A 21447-nucleotide genomic window follows, 5' to 3' on the forward strand; every position below is an offset into this window, starting at 1 on the left:
ACTCTATTTCTTGAACTGCATTGTAGGTTAAAGGCTTGTAAAAGTAAGCATTTCACAGTAATGTCTACTACACCTGTTGTATTCGGCGCATGTGACAAATACACATTTATTTGATTTGATATTGCAGCGTTAAAACCCTATTTAAACAGGAGTTGTCTACAACCACATGAAGATAATTGCATCAGTATGCTCTAGAACTATTTGCAGCATCTGTGTCCTGTTGAAATTTAATACAGTGATATATATATGATGGTGTAATTCCCTGGGTGCCGATGATGTGGAGGTCGATTAAGGCAGCCCACCGCACCTCTCTAATACAGAGGGGTTGGGTTAAATGCGGAAGACACATTTCAGTTGAATACATTCAGTTTTACAATTGACTAGGCATCTCCCTTAGTTTTATACTGCTGTAATAAATACTACAACAGGTTATATATTAGAATGCTATACAATTCCCTTCTCTCCTCTCTCCCTCCTATTCAGGACACAACCAGATGAACTTATGGAGGGGGACAGAGACTCCATGTAGACAAGTGCACTTTCCGACAAACCTTACACACACACACACACATACACACACACACACACACACACACTGTGATCCACTCAGTCCTGCTTTACTTGACCAGAATCCACTGTCTCCAGTTGACACTGTACAGACCATATCCTGCCCACTATAGGCAAACTGAGTAGCTTCCGTCTCTCACACTCTTACACCTCATCAGAACACAGTTCTACTGGCCTTACTACGACCACTCGCTTGATTCGACCGCATCTCAACCGCACACTGATAACACATCCCATTAACAGGGTACAGGAGGACCAAGAGAGAGGAGAATGAACACTGTCTTCATGACATGCCTCTGCATGCCTCCCTCGTGTGTAACATTGTGAACTGTGAGGACACAGAAGGAGAGGAGTAGCAGACCTGAGCATAAACTGGAGGGGGGAAAGATATACCATTATAAACACCACCGGGGGGGAGGGGTTGAGGCTTGAACTTGTAGCGTGAAGTGACTTGACAAAGACCAGCTACATGACTGGCTGTAAGCAGAGTCTCTCTGGGGAAGTGAGCTTCTTGTTTAGCCTTCGGTCACAGGTTACCACTGCACATCGCCAGGCCGACAGAACCGAATCACACAGAGAAGTAGGAAGTAGTCCCACGTCCCCACAGAAGTTACTATGAAGGAGAACAGACATCGCCCCCTCAGCGGGGGGACACATTTCTTATTGATGATGTCATTTCAATTTATGTGACGCCAACAAAATGAAGAAAAAGAAAGAAGACTGGGAATTTTGTTCGGACTTTTTTTCACTGTGTATTTTGTCATGTGAACCAAAGAGAGAATGACAGAATGGACCTGCGATTGACAATCAAACATGTATATTATCATACTCATGTTTTTAAGCTGATTTAAATATTGTAAGTTTGATTTATTGCGTATTGTATATCAAATGTCAATACATAATGGTCATGTTTTTTAAGTAGCAAATAGAGAAGGCCTAGAACCCTGTGATTCAGAAATTTTCTAGTTGTTTTTCTTCCAATGCAAATGTGGGGTGTAAGACTCCCTCTCAGACAGCACTTAAGGAAAAAATGAAGGTATTATTTATATCTCAAGTTGATGACATCCTCATTCTTTGTCATTCGAATGATAACATTTATTAGGAAATGAATCCAATGACTCACTGTGACAATTCAGGAAATCAATTGTTAGTGAGAGAGGAGTCAGATTAAACAGAGTCAGATTAAACATTCCAAATGTGTTTCAGGCAAGGACACACACACCGCCATACGGTCCTACTCTACTCTCGGCCACTCACAAAGTGTTTATGCATGTGTATGTAAATCACCGCATTTACATGTTGTCAGCAGGGTATTTCAACGTAATGAAGGTCAAATATAACTAATGTTGCTAGGTTCAAGGCAGATTATTAACACAGTTGAACTGACTTCATAGTCTTAAACTCTGACTGGCACTTAAAAGCTGTCTGTTGACTTCACGGGACTCAAACAAATCACAAATGCACTTACAATGTCTTAAATGTTGGGATTGTGTTTTAGTAAAATTACACATTTTTTACATGTCTATTCCACTCTGACAATGCCTTTTTTTAAATTGTTGTTCTGTTGTGATTTCACAAATACCAGTTTTTTAACATGTGGATTTATTGACTTGCCTGTTGTATTTTGTATCTTTGATAGGCTGTATTTTTTAATTCTTAGTTTTCTACTATGAAAGACAAGTGAACAAGGATTTGTTCATATCAGATTATCTACCACTCGATTTACAAAAAAAAGTCAGGTATTTTTGTTCCTGGACCATACTGCAGTTAGCATATAACATTTGAAGTTAGCACTTAGTTGTTGGAGTCAGCTTGTTAAGTTCTACATACTATAGTCAGTCAGCTTGTTAAGCTAGCTGACTATAGTATGTAGAACAATTGAGCACAGGTTGAGAGAAGACAAAAGTTAAAAGCCTTCTGTGAACAGCATCCCATTCGTAAAGTGGTATGGCCTCTGAACACAACTTCAAAGACTTTTGTGAATTCCTGATTGTATTTGTATTTAAACAGAGGTTTTTGTTCTTAATATTTAAAAAATATGGATTAAAAAACTGCTTACATTTCTTGTTAGCACTTTCCATTAAATAACGATTTATTTGTTACCCATGTAATGTTATTGCAGTGCCTTGCTTATGTATCGTGTTAACAAAATATATTTATCTCACAGTGCTACAGATTAATTTGTACTATAATGTTGTATTGTTCCAGTACTTTTTGGTGCTTTATAATATACATTATAGAACCAATACTTTACATGAAAAGACCCTGCAAGAGGTATATGGTATTTGACATTGACATGGTGAAAAGGTGATTATTGATAATGAAACAATACATTTGACTATGATTATGTGGAACAAAATGGCCACCATGTATTATTCATTTTCTTTCAGAATGATTCTGTGTTATATTTTATCCTGCTTTAGGTTTATTTCTGCTTTAATTAAGTACTTTTGAGAACCCTGTTATCTGTTTTCCTCAATAAAAGGGAAATAGAGTTTTCTCAGCATACATTTTTTCCTGAAGTTTATATATTTTTTATCCCTTTAAATATTGGCCATTATTTGTATTTAATGTTGCCCTTACACCAAGCACTCAGCTATTTTGGGAATATAAAAACGCATGACTTGGTAATGTAACACAGTTTGACACAAATCTTGGTTCCTGCCTTGCATTGATACAAAAGGTATTGCAGTTCACTTATTTGTTATATAACTTATAAGACATTGTCTTGTCTTCCAATGTACTCTGTTATACATAGTGTATTCTGTTATACATAATGTACTCTGTTATACATAATGTACTCTGTCATTGTGTGCAGAGTGTTAGAAGAGTTGCTTTGAGACAGAAAGATGGAAAGTGCCTTTGAAAATGGTCCTGATCAGACTTTTAGTGGTATTTTACCAAAACTGTTTTTATTATTATCCACAGGAGCTCATGTAATGAAAAGCTGGTGACAAACAATCTGCCAAAAGAACTACATCTGAGCACGAGGATAAAACATATTAACCAACTACATTTTCTGGAGACAGTATATCAGATATTCCCACTACCTACCATTACCCAGTAGCAACAAAATCTGAATTTATCACATTGTAAAAAAAAAAATACAGTTTACAATTTTCATTACACTCTCAAATTACTGATAGCATATTGCAGTATTTCCTTAAAAGTATCTTAAAGAGAAATTCCAATGAATTACTAAACTTACAATATTAAAACTATATTTTTATCTTTCATTTAAAAGTAGTACACTGCTACTTAAAACTATAAGTACAATGTTACTTGTATATACAACAATGTACAATGTCACTCCTAATTGTATCTTTACTTTAATTAAGAGTGTCCAAAGAATATGTCATATGTTACTCTGCTCCTACTGTATTACCACGTAGTTATTTTGCATGTTAAATTTTCATACTTAATCTATCACAGACCTTAGGTTTAGTGGAATCTATCCACTATGTCTAATCTAACCATAGTCTGTGCATGCTACAAAACTGTGTGTACTACTGTACTCATGTGTTGTAGGGAGCCAGCAAAGATTATCGCTTATTACTTACTCTGATATAAAGTCATTGTAATGTAAAATGTAACCTTTATGAATAAGCAATTAGCATATGCACATGCTAAGTCTACCCGCTATGAAGGGAGATAATGCAAACAGAGAAATACATGAACACAGGCAACAGACAAATCAAGCAGATACATGTATATAACTGTTGGAAACATGGCAGGCTTCTGTGACTTTTCCTACCCATCAAATGGAGGTGGAAGAGCCTACAATTATTAGCTTATTAGCATCTTTGCTGTAAACATTCATTGGGCTGGGACCACCAGCTATCCATCCCTTTGGCGTCATTATTATGGCCATTATTGTAATTATCATGAGCGTAAGTCATCTCAGTTGTCAAAGAATCTTCCTCTGTGGAGTCTTTGAAGTGGCGTATAAATTGAGGATCTTCGTCATGCCTCAGTGACAGTCACATACTGTAATAGAGCATTATAAAACGGTCTGTCTGTCTGTCTGTCAGGCTGCAAAAGGAGAGTCGACTGGATATCTGTCCTTAAACCAATGCCTGTGTTCGCTCCAATGCCCATGTCTGTGGGCCAGGGCTTCTGAAGAAGGAGAGATGGGGTATGCAGGGGAGGATGGACACAACAGACCTTTTTAGATGTAAAGAAGAGTCCATTCGTTAGATGTCTGTCCTAAAAGGAGAAATAAAAGAAACAGTGACCTGATGCAAGTAACACATGTTTAGTTTGTTCATTGAAGAGACATTCGTGTGCATATTTTTGTCAATATAGGAAAATAATATATATAAGTTGCTAATGTGTAGTGTGTGCAAGTTGTTTTCCCAAACAAACACATAAACCAGGAAACAAAGCTAATTCCTCTCACACAGTGTAGAACAAAGCCCACAGTGCTTAACTTCTGCTCTTTCTCCTGTTTAACAAGCAAATATTTCATCTGGAGCTTTCTCAATTGTCTGTAATTACAGTGCAGCTTTCCATGCTGAGAAACAGAAAAGAGAGAGAGAGAGAGAGAGAGAACAAGAGAGAGAAAGCTATCCAGTTATCATGTGTGTTGTGGGTGTCCTGTGACTACACCATAATACACAAATTGCCAGGAATGTGTTGCTTTCTCGTATACCAAACGGGGGTATGCTACTGCAGCGAATAACAAGTTGTGATCTTAGCGTCACTTTGGACTAAAGTAAAGTAGATCCCCTCCTACTGACTGGATTTGGGTAGAGCCTCCTTGGCATTTGTTTATCTCTCTCTCTCTCTAGCAAAATGAAAATGTAAGTGCGGTTGATTTACAAAGAAGCAACTGATGCAGTATTAGGTCGCACGCACGCGCACACACGCACGCGCACACACACACACACACACACACACACACACACACACACACACACACACACACACACACACACACACACACACACACACACACACACACACACACACACACACACACACACACACACACACACACACACACACACACACACACACACACACACGATAGGAGCATTTTAGTCTTCATTGACCTCATCTGTAAGGTTTCTGAGTCAGAAGCCTACTCATGTTAGGGATAGTTCAGTGATATCACATACTCAGTGTTTCCTCTCTAAATATGTAACTTCTCTGAACTATCCCTATAACACATAGATAAATATAAACACAACATGTTTCATTATCTGAAATTAAAGATCCCAGAAATGTTCCATATGCACAAAAAAGCTTATTTCACTCAAATTCTGTGTACAAATTAGTTTACATCCCTGTTAGTGAGTATTTCTCCTTTGCCAAGATAATCCATCCACCTGACAGGTGTGGCATATCAAGAAGCTGATTAAACAGCATAAAAGGCCACTCTAACATGTGCAGTTTTGTCACACTACTCAATGCCACAAGTTTTGAGGGAGGGTGCAATTGGCATGCTGACTGTAGGAATGTCCACCAGAGCTGTTGGGGGAGAATTTAATATTAATTTCTCTACCATCGTCTAATTTTGTTTTAGAGAATTTGGCAGTACGTCCAACCATGTCAGCCCAGGACCTCCATATCCGGCTTCTTCAGCTGCGGGATCGTCTGAGACCAGCCATCCGGACAGCTGATGAAACTGAGGAGTATTTCTGTCTGTAATAAAGCCCTATTGTGGGGGAAAACTCATTCTGATTGGCTGGGTCTAGCACCCCAGTGGCTGCGCCCCTGTGAAATCCCAAGATTAGGGCCTAATACATTTATTTAAATTGACTTGATTTCCTTATATGAACTGTAACTCAGTAAAATCATTGCATGTTGTATTTATATATTTGTTCAGTATAGATCTTTTACGTAGTTTTCTTTTCTTATTGTCTGATGTGAACTGGAACACAGAATTGATAACGATAATGGAGGAAGAGCCGTGATTGAAAATAAGAATTTGTTCTTACCTTGTCTAGTTAAATAAGGTTAAATAATATAACAAATAAAAAAATAAAGAGCAATGTCATACATCTCGTTTGCATTAGACCAACATCTTTATATGGACTATATAGTTTCTACACCCTCCCATGTTGGTCAGTGCACTGCTCTTGTACAACGTGTCAAACCCAGAACTCTGTGATGCACTACGTGTCAAACCCAGAACTCTGTGATGCACTACATGTCAAACCCAGAACTCTGTGATGCACTACGTGTCAAACCCAGAACTCTGTGATGCACTACATGTCAAACCCAGAACTCTGTGATGCACTGCATGTCAAACCCTGAACTCTGTGATGCACTACGTGTCAAACCCTGAACTCTGTGATTCACTATATGTCAAACCCAGAACTCTGTGATGCACTACATGTCAAAACCAGAACTCTGTGATGCACTACATGTCAAACCCAGAACTCTGTGATCAACGACGTGTCGAACCCAGAACTCTGTAATGCACTACGTCTCAAACCTAGAACTCTGTGATGTTCTACGTCTCAAACCCAAAGTATAGAACTCTGTGATGCACTACGTGTCAAACCTAGAACTCTGTGATGTTCTACGTCTCAAACCCAAAGTATAGAACTCTGTGATGCAGTACATGTCAAACCAAGAACTCTGTGATGCACTGCATGTCAAACCAAGAACTCTGTGATGCACTACGTGTCAAACCCAGAACTCTGTGATGCACTACGTGTCAAACCCAGAACACTGTGATGCACTACGTGTCAAACCAAGAACTCTGTGATGCACTACATGTCAAACCAAGAACTCTGTGATGCACTACGTGTCAAACCCAGAACTCTGTGATGCACTACGCACTACGTGTCAAACCCAGAACTCTGTGATGCACTACGTGTCAAACCAAGAACTCTGTGAACATGTCAAACCCAGAACTCTGTGATGCACTACGTGTCAAACCAAGAACTCTGTGATGCACTACATGTCAAACCCAGAACTCTGTGATGCACTACATGTCAAACCCAGAACTCTGTGATGCACTACATGTCAAACCCAGAACTCTGTGATGCACTATGTGTCAAAACCAGAACTCTGTGATGCACTACATGTCAAACCCAGAACTCTGTGATGCACTACATGTCAAACCCAGAACACTGTGATGTACTACATGTCAAACCCAGAACTCTGTGATGCACTACATGTCAAACCCAGAACTCTGTGATGCACTACATGTCAAACCCAGAACTCTGTGATGCACTACATGTCAAACCCAAAGTATAGAACTCTGTGATGCACTACATGTCAAACCAAGAACTCTGTGATGCACTACATGTCAAACCAAGAACTCTGTGATGCAGTACATGTCAAACCAAGAACTCTGTGATGCACTACATGTCAAACCAAGAACTCTGTGATGCACTACATGTCAAACCAAGAACTCTGTGATGCACTACATGTCAAACCCAGAACTCTGTGATGCACTACGTGTCAAACTAAGAACTCTGTGATGCACTGACATGTCAAACCAAGAACTCTGTGATGCACTACATGTCAAACCAAGAACTCTGTGATGCACTACATGTCAAACCAAGAACTCTGTGATGCACTACATGTCAAACCAAGAACTCTGTGATGCACTACATGTCAAACCCAGAACTCTGTGATGACGTGCAAATGTCAAACCCAGAACTCTGTGATGCACTACGTGTCAAACCCAGAACTCTGTGATGCACGACGTGTCAAACCCAGAACTCTGTGATGCACTACATGTCAAACCCAGAACTCTGTGATGCACTACATGTCAAACCCAGAACTCTGTGATGCACTACATGTCAAACCCTGAACTCTGTGATGCACTACATGTCAAACCCAGAACTCTGTGATGCACTACATGTCAAACCCAGAACTCTGTGATGCACTACATGTCAAACCCAGAACTCTGTGATGCACTACATGTCGAACCCAGAACTCTGTAATGCACTACGTCTCAAACCTAGAACTCTGTGATGTTCTACGTCTCAAACCCAAAGTATAGAACTCTGTGATGCACTACGTGTCAAACCTAGAACTCTGTGATGTTCTACGTCTCAAACCCAAAGTATAGAACTCTGTGATGCAGTACATGTCAAACCAAGAACTCTGTGATGCACTGCATGTCAAACCAAGAACTCTGTGATGCACTACGTGTCAAACCCAGAACTCTGTGATGCACTACGTGTCAAACCAAGAACTCTGTGATGCACTACATGTCAAACCAAGAACTCTGTGATGCACTGCATGTCAAACCAAGAACTCTGTGATGCACTACGTGTCAAACCCAGAACTCTGTGATGCACTACGTGTCAAACCCAGAACACTGTGATGCACTACGTGTCAAACCAAGAACTCTGTGATGCACTACATGTCAAACCCAGAACTCTGTGATGCACTACGTGTCAAACCAAGAACTCTGTGATGCACTACATGTCAAACCCAGAACTCTGTGATGCACTACATGTCAAACCCAGAACTCTGTGATGCACTACATGTCAAACCCAGAACTCTGTGATGCACTACGTGTCAAAACCAGAACTCTGTGATGCACTACATGTCAAACCCAGAACTCTGTGATGCACTACGTGTCAAACCCAGAACTCTGTGATGCACTACATGTCAAACCCAGAACTCTGTGATGCACTACATGTCAAACCCAGAACTCTGTGATGCACTACATGTCAAACCCAGAACTCTGTAATGCACTACGTCTCAAACCCAAAGTATAGAACTCTGTGATGCAGTACATGTCAAACCCAGAACTATGTGATGCACTACATGTCAAACCCAGAAATATGTGATGCACTACATCTCAAATCCAGAACCCTGTGATGTACTACGTGTCAAATCCAAATCAAATCAAATGCATTTATATTTATACAAATATATTTTTGTATTTATACATTTATACAACGTACATCAGCTGATATCTCAAAGTGCTGTACAGAAACCCAGCCTAAAACCTCAAACAGCAAGCAATGCAGGTGTAGAAGCATGGTGGCTAGAACCCAGAACTCTGTGATGCACTACGTGTCAAACCCAAAGTATAGAACTCTGTGATGCACTACATGTCAAACCCAGAACTCTGTGATGCACTACGTGTCAAACCCAAAGTATAGAACTCTGTGATGCACTACATGTCAAACCCAGAACTCTGTGATGCACTACGTGTCAAACCCAGAACTCTGTGATGCACTACGTGCACTACATCCACACTACAGCTGTTGGAACAGCCCAGCCCATGCAGCACATCCATCCATCCAGCACCTGCTCTAGCATCAGCTCAATGTTCAAACCCCTAAAACTAAAGATGAGTAGCAGAAGCCCACAACTCTTGGAACCATCGGCCTGTTTGCAAGGCTCTGAAGCTCTTAAAAGCCAGATGTGCCACAGAGGATCTATAACAGCTGGTCCTAGATCAGTGCAAAGTAACTGCAACTGCAACCCTCAAACACATGTAGATCCAGAGGTTCCGGCAGAGGAAAGAACAGTGACAGCTCTTTAATTGAAGAATAAGCAGAGTTGAGCGCCACTTGTTGTTGCCAGGTTAAACACAGCAGCGTATTCTAAATCACACACACACATGAACCCAGCAACATGCACATTTGCATTTACACACACATATACACACATCCAGTAATACACACATCCACTTAAATACACACACATGCTACACACACACAAATGCAACCAACAACACACACATCCGTAAAAACAGCCACACAAATGCACCCAATATGAACCCCTCATATAAACACACACTTTATCCAAACACTCGTTACACACACGAAAAAAGTTCATAAACACATCCACGTTTCATTTACTGTAGGAAGGAATTTCAGTTTCCACAGTTCAGTGAATAACGTTAAGAAGCAGAACAGTTCAGTGAATAACGTTAGGAAGCAGAACAGTTCAGTAGATAACGTTAGGAAGCAGAACAGTTCAGTGAATAACGTTAGGAAGCAGAACAGTTCAGTAGATAACGTTAAGAAGCAGAACAGTTCAGTGAATAACGTTAGGAAGCAGAACAGTTCAGTAGATAACGTTAGGAAGCAGAACAGTTCAATAGATAACGTTAGGAAGCAGAACAGTTAAGTAGATAACGTTAGGAAGCAGAACAGTTCAGTGAATAACGTTAGGAAGCAGAACAGTTCAATAGATAACGTTAGGAAGCAGAACAGTTCAATAGATAACGTTAGGAAGCAGAACAGTTCAATAGATAACGTTAGGAAGCAGAACAGTTCAATAGATAACGTTAGGAAGCAGAACAGTTCAATAGATAACGTTAGGAAGCAGAACAGTTAAGTAGATAACGTTAGGAAGCAGAACAGTTCAGTGAATAACGTTAGGAAGCAGAACAGTTCAGTAGATAACGTTAGGAAGCAGAACAGTTCAATAGATAACATTAGGAAGCAGAACAGTTCAGTCGATAATGTTAGGAAGCAGAACAGTTCAATAGATAACATTAGGAAGCAGAACAGTTCAATAGATAACATTAGGAAGCAGAACAGTTCAGTAGATAACGTTAGGAAGCAGAACAGTTCAGTAGATAACGTTAGGAAGCAGAACAGTTCAATAGATAACGTTAGGAAGCAGAACAGTTCAATAGATAACGTTAGGAAGCAGAACAGTTCAGTGAATAACGTTAGGAAGCAGAACAGTTCAATAGATAACGTTAGGAAGCAGAACAGTTCAATAGATAACGTTAGGAAGCAGAACAGTTCAGTGAATAACGTTAGGAAGCAGAACAGTTCAGTGAATAACGTTAGGAAGCAGAAGAGTTCAGTACATAACGTTAGGAAGCAGAACAGTTTAGTAGATAACATTAGGAAGCAGAACAGTTCAGTCGATAACGTTAGGAAGCAGAACAGTTCAGTCGATAACGTTAGGAAGCAGAAGTTCAGAACAGTTCAGTCGATAACGTTAGGAAGCAGAACAGTTCAATAGATAACATTAGGAAGCAGAACAGTTCAATAGATAACATTAGGAAGCAGAACAGTTCAGTGAATAACGTTAGGAAGCAGAAGAGTTCAGTAGATAACGTTAGGAAGCAGAACAGTTCAGTGAATAACGTTAGGAAGCAGAAGAGTTCAGTAGATAACGTTAGGAAGCAGAACAGTTTAGTAGATAACATTAGGAAGCAGAATAGTTCAGTCGATAACGTTAGGAAGCAGAACAGTTCAGTGAATAACATTAGGAAGCAGAACAGTTCAGTGAATAACGTTAGGAAGCAGAAGAGTTCAGTGAATAACGTTAGGAAGCAGAACAGTTCAGTAGATAACGTTAGGAAGCAGAACAGTTCAATAGATAACGTTAGGAAGCAGAACAGTTCAGTAGATAACGTTAGGAAGCAGAACAGTTCAATAGATAACGTTAGGAAGCAGAACAGTTCAGTCGATAACGTTAGGAAGCAGAACAGTTCAATAGATAACGTTAGGAAGCAGAACAGTTCAATAGATAACATTAGGAAGCAGAACAGTTCAGTAGATAACGTTAGGAAGCAGAACAGTTCAGTCGATAACGTTAGGAAGCAGAACAGTTCAGTGAATAACGTTAAGAAGCAGAACAGTTCAGTCGATAACGTTAGGAAGCAGAACAGTTCAGTGAATAACGTTAGGAAGCAGAACAGTTCAGTCGATAACGTTAGGAAGCAGAACAGTTCAGTGAATAACGTTAGGAAGCAGAACAGTTCAGTCGATAACGTTAGGAAGCAGAACAGTTCAGTGAATAACGTTAGGAAGCAGAACAGTTCAGTCGATAACGTTAAGAAGCAGAACAGTTCAGTGAATAAGATTAGGAAGCAGAACAGTTCAGTGAATAACGTTAGGAAGCAGAACAGTTCAATAGATAACGTTAGGAAGCAGAACAGTTCAGTGAATAAGATTAGGAAGCAGAACAGTTCAGTGAATAACGTTAGGAAGCAGAACAGTTCAGTCGATAACGTTAGGAAGCAGAACAGTTCAGTGAATAACGTTAGGAAGCAGAACAGTTCAATAGATAACGTTAGGAAGCAGAACAGTTCAGTAGATAACATTAGGAAGCAGAACAGTTCAATAGATAACATTAGGAAGCAGAACAGTTCAATAGATAACATTAGGAAGCAGAACAGTTCAGTAGATAACGTTAGGAAGCAGAACAGTTCAGTCGATAACGTTAGGAAGCAGAACAGTTCAGTCGATAATGTTAGGAAGCAGAACAGTTCAGTGAATAAGATTAGGAAGCAGAACAGTTCAGTGAATAACGTTAGGAAGCAGAACAGTTCAATAGATAACATTAGGAAGCAGAACAGTTCAGTAGATAACGTTAGGAAGCAGAACAGTTCAGTAGATAACGTTAGGAAGCAGAACAGTTCAGTCGATAACGTTAGGAAGCAGAACAGTTCAATAGATAACATTAGGAAGCAGAACAGTTCAGTCGATAACGTTAGGAAGCAGAACAGTTCAATAGATAACATTAGGAAGCAGAACAGTTCAATAGATAACATTAGGAAGCAGAACAGTTCAATAGATAACATTAGGAAGCAGAACAGTTCAGTGAATAACGTTAGGAAGCAGAAGAGTTCAGTAGATAACGTTAGGAAGCAGAACAGTTCAGTGAATAACGTTAGGAAGCAGAAGAGTTCAGTAGATAACATTAGGAAGCAGAACAGTTCAGTGAATAACGTTAGGAAGCAGAAGAGTTCAGTGGATAACGTTAGGAAGCAGAACAGTTCAGTGAATAACGTTAGGAAGCAGAAGTGTTCAGTGAATAACGTTAGGAAGCAGAAGAGTTCAGTAGATAACGTTAGGAAGCAGAACAGTTTAGTAGATAACATTAGGAAGCAGAACAGTTCAGTCGATAACGTTAGGAAGCAGAACAGTTCAGTCGATAACGTTAGGAAGCAGAACAGTTCAGTCGATAACGTTAGGAAGCAGAACAGTTCAATAGATAACATTAGGAAGCAGAACAGTTCAATAGATAACATTAGGAAGCAGAACAGTTCAGTGAATAACGTTAGGAAGCAGAAGAGTTCAGTAGATAACGTTAGGAAGCAGAACAGTTCAGTGAATAACGTTAGGAAGCAGAAGAGTTCAGTAGATAACATTAGGAAGCAGAACAGTTTAGTAGATAACATTAGGAAGCAGAATAGTTCAGTCGATAACGTTAGGAAGCAGAACAGTTCAGTGAATAACATTAGGAAGCAGAACAGTTCAGTGAATAACGTTAGGAAGCAGAAGAGTTCAGTAGATAATGTTAGGAAGCAGAAGAGTTCAGTAGATAACATTAGGAAGCAGAACAGTTCAGTAGATAATGTTAGGAAGCACAACAGTCAATCGATAACATTAGGAAGCAGAACAGTTCAGTAGATAACATTAGGAAGCAGAACAGTTCAGTAGATAACATTAGGAAGCAGAACAGTTCAGTGAATAACGTTAGGAAGCAGAACAGTTCAATAGATAACGTTAGGAAGCAGAACAGTTCAGTCGATAACGTTAGGAAGCAGAACAGTTCAGTGAATAACGTTAGGAAGCAGAACAGTTCAGTAGATAACGTTAGGAAGCAGAAGAGTTCAGTAGATAACGTTAGGAAGCAGAAGAGTTCAGTAGATAACGTTAGGAAGCAGAACAGTTCAATAGATAACGTTAGGAAGCAGAATAGTTCAGTAGATAACATTAGGAAGCAGAACAGTTCAGTGAATAACGTTAGGAAGCAGAACAGTTCAATAGATAACATTAGGAAGCAGAACAGTTCAGTAGATAACATTAGGAAGCAGAACAGTTCAGTGAATAACGTTAGGAAGCAGAACAGTTCAGTCGATAACGTTAGGAAGCAGAACAGTTCAGTGAATAACGTTAGGAAGCAGAACAGTTCAATAGATAACGTTAGGAAGCAGAACAGTCAATCGATAACATTAGGAAGCAGAACAGTTCAGTAGATAACATTAGGAAGCAGAACAGTTCAGTCGATATCGTTAGGAAGCAGAACAGTTCAGTCGATAACGTTAGGAAGCAGAAGAGTTCAGTAGATAACGTTAGGAAGCAGAACAGTTCAGTCGATAACGTTAGGAAGCAGAACAGGATGTAATGACTATGCTTCTCTTCAAGGATAGACTCATCCACATATAGAGTTTGGTTTCCAACCACAGTGGTGGAACCTTCAAAGTCTGGCTTTTGATGCTGCTGAGGATGTTATAGTAATGTAAAGGGAATACCAGGAGACAGCACAACTAGTGTGTGTACGTGTGTACGTGTGTGCACGTGTGTACGTGTGTACGTGTGTACGTGTGTACGTGTGCACGTGTGTGCACGTGTGTACGTGTGTGCGTGTGCACGTGTGTACGTGTGTACGTGTGTACGTGTGTGTGTGTTCTACTCAACATTTGTGTGTGAGTGTGTGTGATTTTCTTTAAGTGTGTTTTATGTATGGACATTTGTACATGTGTGTACACATTCTATTTGAATGTTTTATGTTATGTTTGTATAACATTGTTAATATTTCTACTGAAAATGTGTGAGTGTGTGTGATTGTTCAAAACATTAGGAACACCTTATGACGGATAGCCTCTGCTCCCTGCACCTCATCGTCCTTTCTTTGGCTCCTTGTTCTTTCCTACCTTTCCCTTTTAATCCTGTCTTCCTGGTTCTCTTTGATGGGCTTTTCAGTTAGCTCAAACTCATCTTTTATCTTTCAATAAAAGCTTATCTTCTAGGTTCTTATCTGCATTCAGAAGAGTGGCCGCTAATTCCGCCAAGTTTACTTGTTTTTTTCCAAGAGACTGAGAGGAGAGGCAGATAACAAAAGCTAGAAATGGCACACACACACAGACATGGATATGCACTCACACACACGCACAAGGATGTACACACACACACAGACATGGATATACACACACAGACATGGATATACACACACCCACACACACACACACACACACACACACACACACACACACACACACACACACACACACACACACACACAGACATGGATATACACACACACACACACCCACAAACACACACACACACACACACACACACACACACACACACACACACACACACACACACACACACACACACACACACACACACACACACACACACACACACACACACACACACACACACACACACACACACACACACACACACACACACACACACACACACAGACATGGATACACACACACACACACACACACACACACACATACACGTAAACACACAAGTATACACATGCCAGTGCATAGGCTACACACAGTGATACGAATGCATAAGAACTCCACATAAACAAGCACACACACATATACATCGGCTCACTCACACACAAACACCATCAAACTCTCCCCTGGCACACACACCTTCCTAATGCCTCACAACTGTTTCCAATCTAAAGGTTCCTGCTTGTCTGGGCCTCGGCAGGCCCTGATTAGATGACACTGGATACAAGATCCTGAGGAGAAAGGGCAAGGCTGCAGGGGAGAGGCAGGGAGGGAGGCAGGACTGCTTTTTCTCTATCCCTCTCTTTTTTCAAACTGATATACCTGATATAACCTGATATACCAGATATATCCTGATATACCTGATATACCTGATATAACCTGATATAACCTGATTTAACCTGATGTACCTGATATAACCTGATGTACCTTATATACCTAATATAACCTGATGTACCTGATAGAACCTGATATAACCTGATGTACCTGATATAACCTGATATACCTGATATAACCTGATATAACTGATATACCTGATATAACCTGATGTACTTGATATACCTGATATAACCTGATATAACTGATATATCTGATTTAACCTGATGTACCTGATATACCTGATATAACCTGATGTACCTGATATACCTGATATAACCTGATGTACCTGATATACCTGATATAACCTGATGTACCTGATATAACTGTGCAGGACCCCGGTATCTGATAACACTAGAGAGAGAAAACATAACTGTTTCTGGTCTAGTCTGCCTGAGGTATGTTAGATAACGATCTGGATAAAAGGTTTGTTAAGAGTGAGTCAATGGCAAAACTACATGCAAAAATTGAATCGCTCATTGGTGTACTTAAAAACGTTTTAGAAAATATAATATGATATTACAAACATGAAAAACAATTTTTAAGTACATTATTAATCCACAATTAAATGTTATATTGTCACTATAACAATAATTTGACGATTTTCGGGTAGTGGGCTGCTGGTATTGGATTTGGCTGGTTGGGTTTAAATATTATGTAGAACTCCAAACTATTGTCAGTCATTCTATATTCTGATCTACACAGTTCATCATGACAGATAGCTATATATTTCTGCCTAAAACTGTAAAATTATTTAGGATTATACTAGATTGCTACATATTACAGTACAATGTTTCATTAAAATGCTATTTTCATGAAATACGACATTTCGTAACTGCAGCAACATTAGCGTAACTGAAGCATCATTTTTTTATGTTAGGAAATTTGATTGATAATACATCTTATGATGAAAGGACAGGATCTTTATACTAATTTGATGTAAATTAAAATAGTCTATTAAAGTGTTTGTTGTCAAACTGCACACCATATGTTTTAACTAAAGAAGAAAGCAAATTGAATATTGTAATTATGATTCCACATTACTAGATTATTTTATTTGTAATTTAGGCTATTATAAAATACTACAATTTCCTAATTTGTCATTCTGTTTTAACTATATTATTACTTTTAATTATGTTACGGAAAAATATATTTTGTTTAAATAGTTCATCAATAGCTAAGAACATACAGAGATGCACATGCACTCATGCACTCATGCACTCATGCACTCATGCACATGGGCAGTGGACATGTGACAGTCAATTATTTATCAAATACGTTTACCTACTGATCCGTTGGGAATAGGCTTTTCCTATTTATTAATAGCATAATGCATTTTGACATATTCAAATAAAGACAGTCAACTCATACTCTTTCCCACTTCAACAAATAAAAACATATTTCCTTAAAGGAAGATGCAAATCAATATCTGAATTTTACAGAGAAGGTGAAAAGCAAGAACAACTCACTTTTCTAAACATTCCAGAGTAGGAAATTCAGATTTGTTTGGGAATGTTTAATCAGGTTAGCTTGTTCTCCCATCAATCACCCTAAAGGGTCACTTTGATCAGTTAAATTAGAAAAGGCATATTTACATTAGTTCGATGCACAGATATGTCAGATGGTTCCGCTTTCCTAACTTGTGAATTATAACACATGTTCTCATCATTGTTGTCACGCACGTTCATAAAAGAAATACTTAAAAGTAAAGCATTACTACATGGTCAACCAATTCAAACAACAAAGTAAAAAGAAAAATATTTGCAGTACATGGTTTTTTCCATAATACCAATAAGCTCTGGATAACATTCCCATAATACCTGTAGACTGATCAGTATGACATATTTAGTAAGACACCCCATATGTTCAACTTCCTTGTCACTAGCGTTGCTAGCCTGGGCATGGTTTCCCCTTAACGATGGAGATAAGTTACGAGTGTGTTCAAGCGTAATGTTAGTAACGTTTGTTTTGGGAAACAGCTAGCAGATTCAACGATGCTCCTGTAAAGGTTTTAATGATCATCATCTTAAGATGCTTTTGGGAAAGCATAGAGGCCCTGGCTGTTTGGCCATATTGACATGTGTGTGTGTGTGTGTGTGTGTGTGTGTGTGTGTGTGTGTGTGTGTGTGTGTGTGTGTGTGTGTGTGTGTGTGTGTGTGTGTGTGTGTGTGTGTGTGTGTGTGTGTGTGTGTGTGTGTGTGTGTGTATGTGTGTGTGTGTGTGTGTGTGTGTGTGTGTGTGTGTGTGTGTGTGTGTATGTGTATGTGTGTGTGTGTGTGTGTGTGTGTGTGTGTGTGTGTGTGTGTGTGTGTGTGTGTGTGTGTGTGTGTGTGTGTGTGTGTGTGTTTGTGTGTGTTCATGTTTTTAAACATACCTGCAGGGGTGTACCGTAGAGTTGTGGAGTTGGGGCTAAATTGTTAGGCGGCATACAGGGGCATTTTAGGTGGAAAGGGGGTTGGGGGGGCAAAGCTCGAAGGGTGAACGGGTACAGTGGGAGTGATGGGGCAGTGGTTAAGGTGAGTGATGGAGCAGTGGGCGATTAGGGGAATGAAGCAAAGAACAGTTTGAAGAACAGTAGAGAATAGAGAATAATGAAGAGAGGGAGGTAGTGGGTTAGGAGGAAACAGTGTGTTTTGGCTTAAAGGAGGGCCAGAGATAGTGGCTTAAGGGAGGCCTTGGATGGTGAGGTTACTGGGTACAGAGATAGTGGCTTAAGGGAGGCCATGGTTGGTTGTGTTACAGGGTACAGAGAGAGTGGGTTAGGGGAGGCCAGGATTGGTAGGGTTAGGGGGTACAGAGATAGTGGGTTAGGGGAGGCCAGGGATGGTGGGGTTAGGAAGTACAAGAAGGAAGTAAGAGAAAGTAAGGTTAAGACAGAGCAGGACGGGCAGAGCAGGATGGAGGATGGAGAGGGGACACTAGTGGCTGGCAGACATTGCCCAGGCACCCTCCATCCTCCAGACGGAAAAGGCGTAGCTGAGGCGTTCGTGGGCTAGGTAGTTGCAGCTAGCCAGCTTGGCGTCCATCTCATCACTCTGCAGCACCTGGTACAGGAAGTCGATGTAGCGTGACGCCAGTTTCAGGATCTGTATCTTGCTAAGTTTGTCGGAGGGCAGAGTGGGGATGATCTTACGCAGCGAGGCAAAGGCGTCGTTCAGTGACTGCGTGCGCTGGCGCTCGCGAACGTTGGCGATCACTCGCTGAGTGTGCAGGTCCTCGAAGGGCTCGCCGCCCGGGCCCAAACCAAGGCCGCTGGAGCTCAGCACGGATGGGGCCACACACACCACCGACGTGGGGGAGCTCTGTTGCTTCTTCTGCCGCTTTGGCCCTGACGGAACAAGGGAGTTGGGGCTCCCGCTGACCACGGCCCTCTCCTCGGCCCGACCCAAACTGTCCTTCTTGGGGTACGGCACCCGCTTTCGCCCCCCTGTTGGCCCACTCTTCTTGGAGCCCCTCTCCAGCTCCTCCTCGCTGGCCCCCAGCCCCCCTTCAGGGGAGTTGGCACAGGAAACCTCCTCACGCATAGCCACCTCCCTCTCAGGACACCGTCCTTCTTCCCTTTCGAGGGGCAGGCTGGTTTTTGCTCTTCGTTCCTCTCTCTTTCCCTCTACTTCTCTTCTTCAGACAGCCGCGTGGGAAGTTCTGGTAGAGACACACAGGTTTAGAAGTTTCGTCTTCTTCCTCCAGTGAAGGACGATGAGTGATATGCTTCACGCTTCTAAACTGCAAACTGTTGAAGATCCATAGGTTTGGATTTACTCCCAGTCAGTCAGAAAGCTCTGTCTCGTTCCTGTGCCTCTGTGGTGAATTCCTCACCTCCAGTTTCCCATCTCCTCAACCCGTGTGTAGAACAACAACAAACCATCTACTTCGTTGTGCTACCTCCCATGCTTTTATACTCGCCCCGCGAAAACGAGGGGCCTGCGGGCAGCTGCGATTGGTCAGAACCAGCTTCTTAGGGTGTGGTTTGGAAGCAGGAAGTGAGCTCGAGGTTGGTGGGTGGCTGGGAAGGGGGTAAGTGGCCTTCTCAGCCAATTGCGAGAGGCCTTGCTAAAAGCTGCAGAAGTTGTCTGCGTCTTTATAGGTTCCAGATTTCTCCTGCCAGAGCACTCCTGTCATTCTCTTGCACCCGCTTGTCTGTCTGTCTGTCTGTCTGTCTGTCTGTCTGTCTGTCTGTCTGTCTGTCTGTCTGTCTGTCTGTCTCTTCTCATCAATTCATTACATGCTTCGAGGCTCCTACGTTTGTTGTGCACTTTCACTTCTAAGATATTAAAACATTTTTCTTCGTTGATTGAGGGGATTAGTACTGAATGAATGCGCTTGGTATGTTCAAGATTAAGTAGATGTAATATGTACAAGTTTACAGTGAAAACCTTTTATGTATGATATCTCAAGGACTACTCCCTTAAGCCACTAATAAAAATGTTATTATTTCTCAAATTAGAAAGAACAAGTGTGAGTTCACTGTGTCAGAAGTGACCTCTCTAATATTTATGTGGCATCCTTATTATATATCACATGACACTATAAAGACACATCACTCACACCAAGTGTCAATCCTCCAGGCCAGTCTGGGCAAAAAACATGTGGATTAACATTAGACAGATTTTCACTTTAAACAATAAACCTTGTGATGTCACATTTCTGTTTAATAGTACCCACATAGAAATGGCGTCATGACAACTGGGATTATTCCTTTAAACCTTAAAACAATACTGCCACTGTGAATATACCTTTTGTTCAGTATAAAAATAAATTGAAAATATGTCACAAAACCTAGTAAATGAAAATAGTATGTTCAACATACAGTATGTCATATGAAGATTTTTTTAAATAACTTTTCAAATCAGGTTTCCCATAGAAATATAACAACCAGAATGAATGTCCTTATTTAAGCAATTCCATTTATATGCGTTATCCACTGCAATCTCTATATGTGAGACATGTAGCCATGGCAACGGCCCATCGAGGACCCTAAATAACCCCTAACCCTGTGAGCTTGTGACCCCAGCTCACTAAGGTGAGAGGGCTGCTAGTTATGCCATCCATGCCCTCTGGTGGAGTAGACACATGTTCTCTCTCTCCACACAAGGAACCCAGGGGAACACATATCTGGACCTGCGGGGACACACCACAAGGGACACACACACAAACGCAATACAACTCCTAACCAATATCTCTAGACAATCTCCTGAAATGTAATCAAACACGATGCCTCGAAAACTACACATTTATCAATAGACATGAATAGTTCATTCAAGTAATGTATATGAATTGTCATGTTATGACAGACTTTATATTAGTGTTGATGGTTTTATCACAGGACACAAAGTGTGATT

General features: G+C 40.5%; 2 protein-coding genes across 5 annotated transcripts in view; one reads left to right on the forward strand and one right to left on the reverse strand.

Moving 5' to 3' along the window:
• LOC112246223 (histone deacetylase 7-like) overlaps nt 1-3075 on the forward strand; it is a 90639-nt gene extending 87564 nt beyond the window's left edge. For all 4 annotated transcript variants that reach the window (XM_042324773.1, XM_042324775.1, XM_042324772.1 and 1 more), the window contains one exon: nt 484-3075. In XM_042324773.1, coding sequence (XP_042180707.1) covers nt 484-529 — 46 coding nt within the window. In that variant the 3' untranslated portion in view covers nt 530-3075. The remainder of the gene's footprint in view (nt 1-483) is intronic.
• A 52-nt stretch (nt 3076-3127) lies between these two features.
• LOC121846814 (twist-related protein 2-like) lies at nt 3128-19986 on the reverse strand. The gene is made up of 2 exons (XM_042324776.1): nt 18483-19986; nt 3128-4773 (listed from the first exon to the last, which is right to left on the reverse strand). Exon 1 carries the CDS (start codon nt 19630-19632, stop codon nt 19027-19029), a length of 606 nt encoding a protein of 201 aa, XP_042180710.1. The 5' UTR covers nt 19633-19986; the 3' UTR covers nt 3128-4773; nt 18483-19026.
• Between the last annotated feature and the right edge of the window lie 1461 nt (nt 19987-21447).

Source organism: Oncorhynchus tshawytscha, linkage group LG07 (genome assembly GCF_018296145.1).
Source record: "Oncorhynchus tshawytscha isolate Ot180627B linkage group LG07, Otsh_v2.0, whole genome shotgun sequence".
Lineage (NCBI taxonomy): Eukaryota > Metazoa > Chordata > Actinopteri > Salmoniformes > Salmonidae > Oncorhynchus > Oncorhynchus tshawytscha.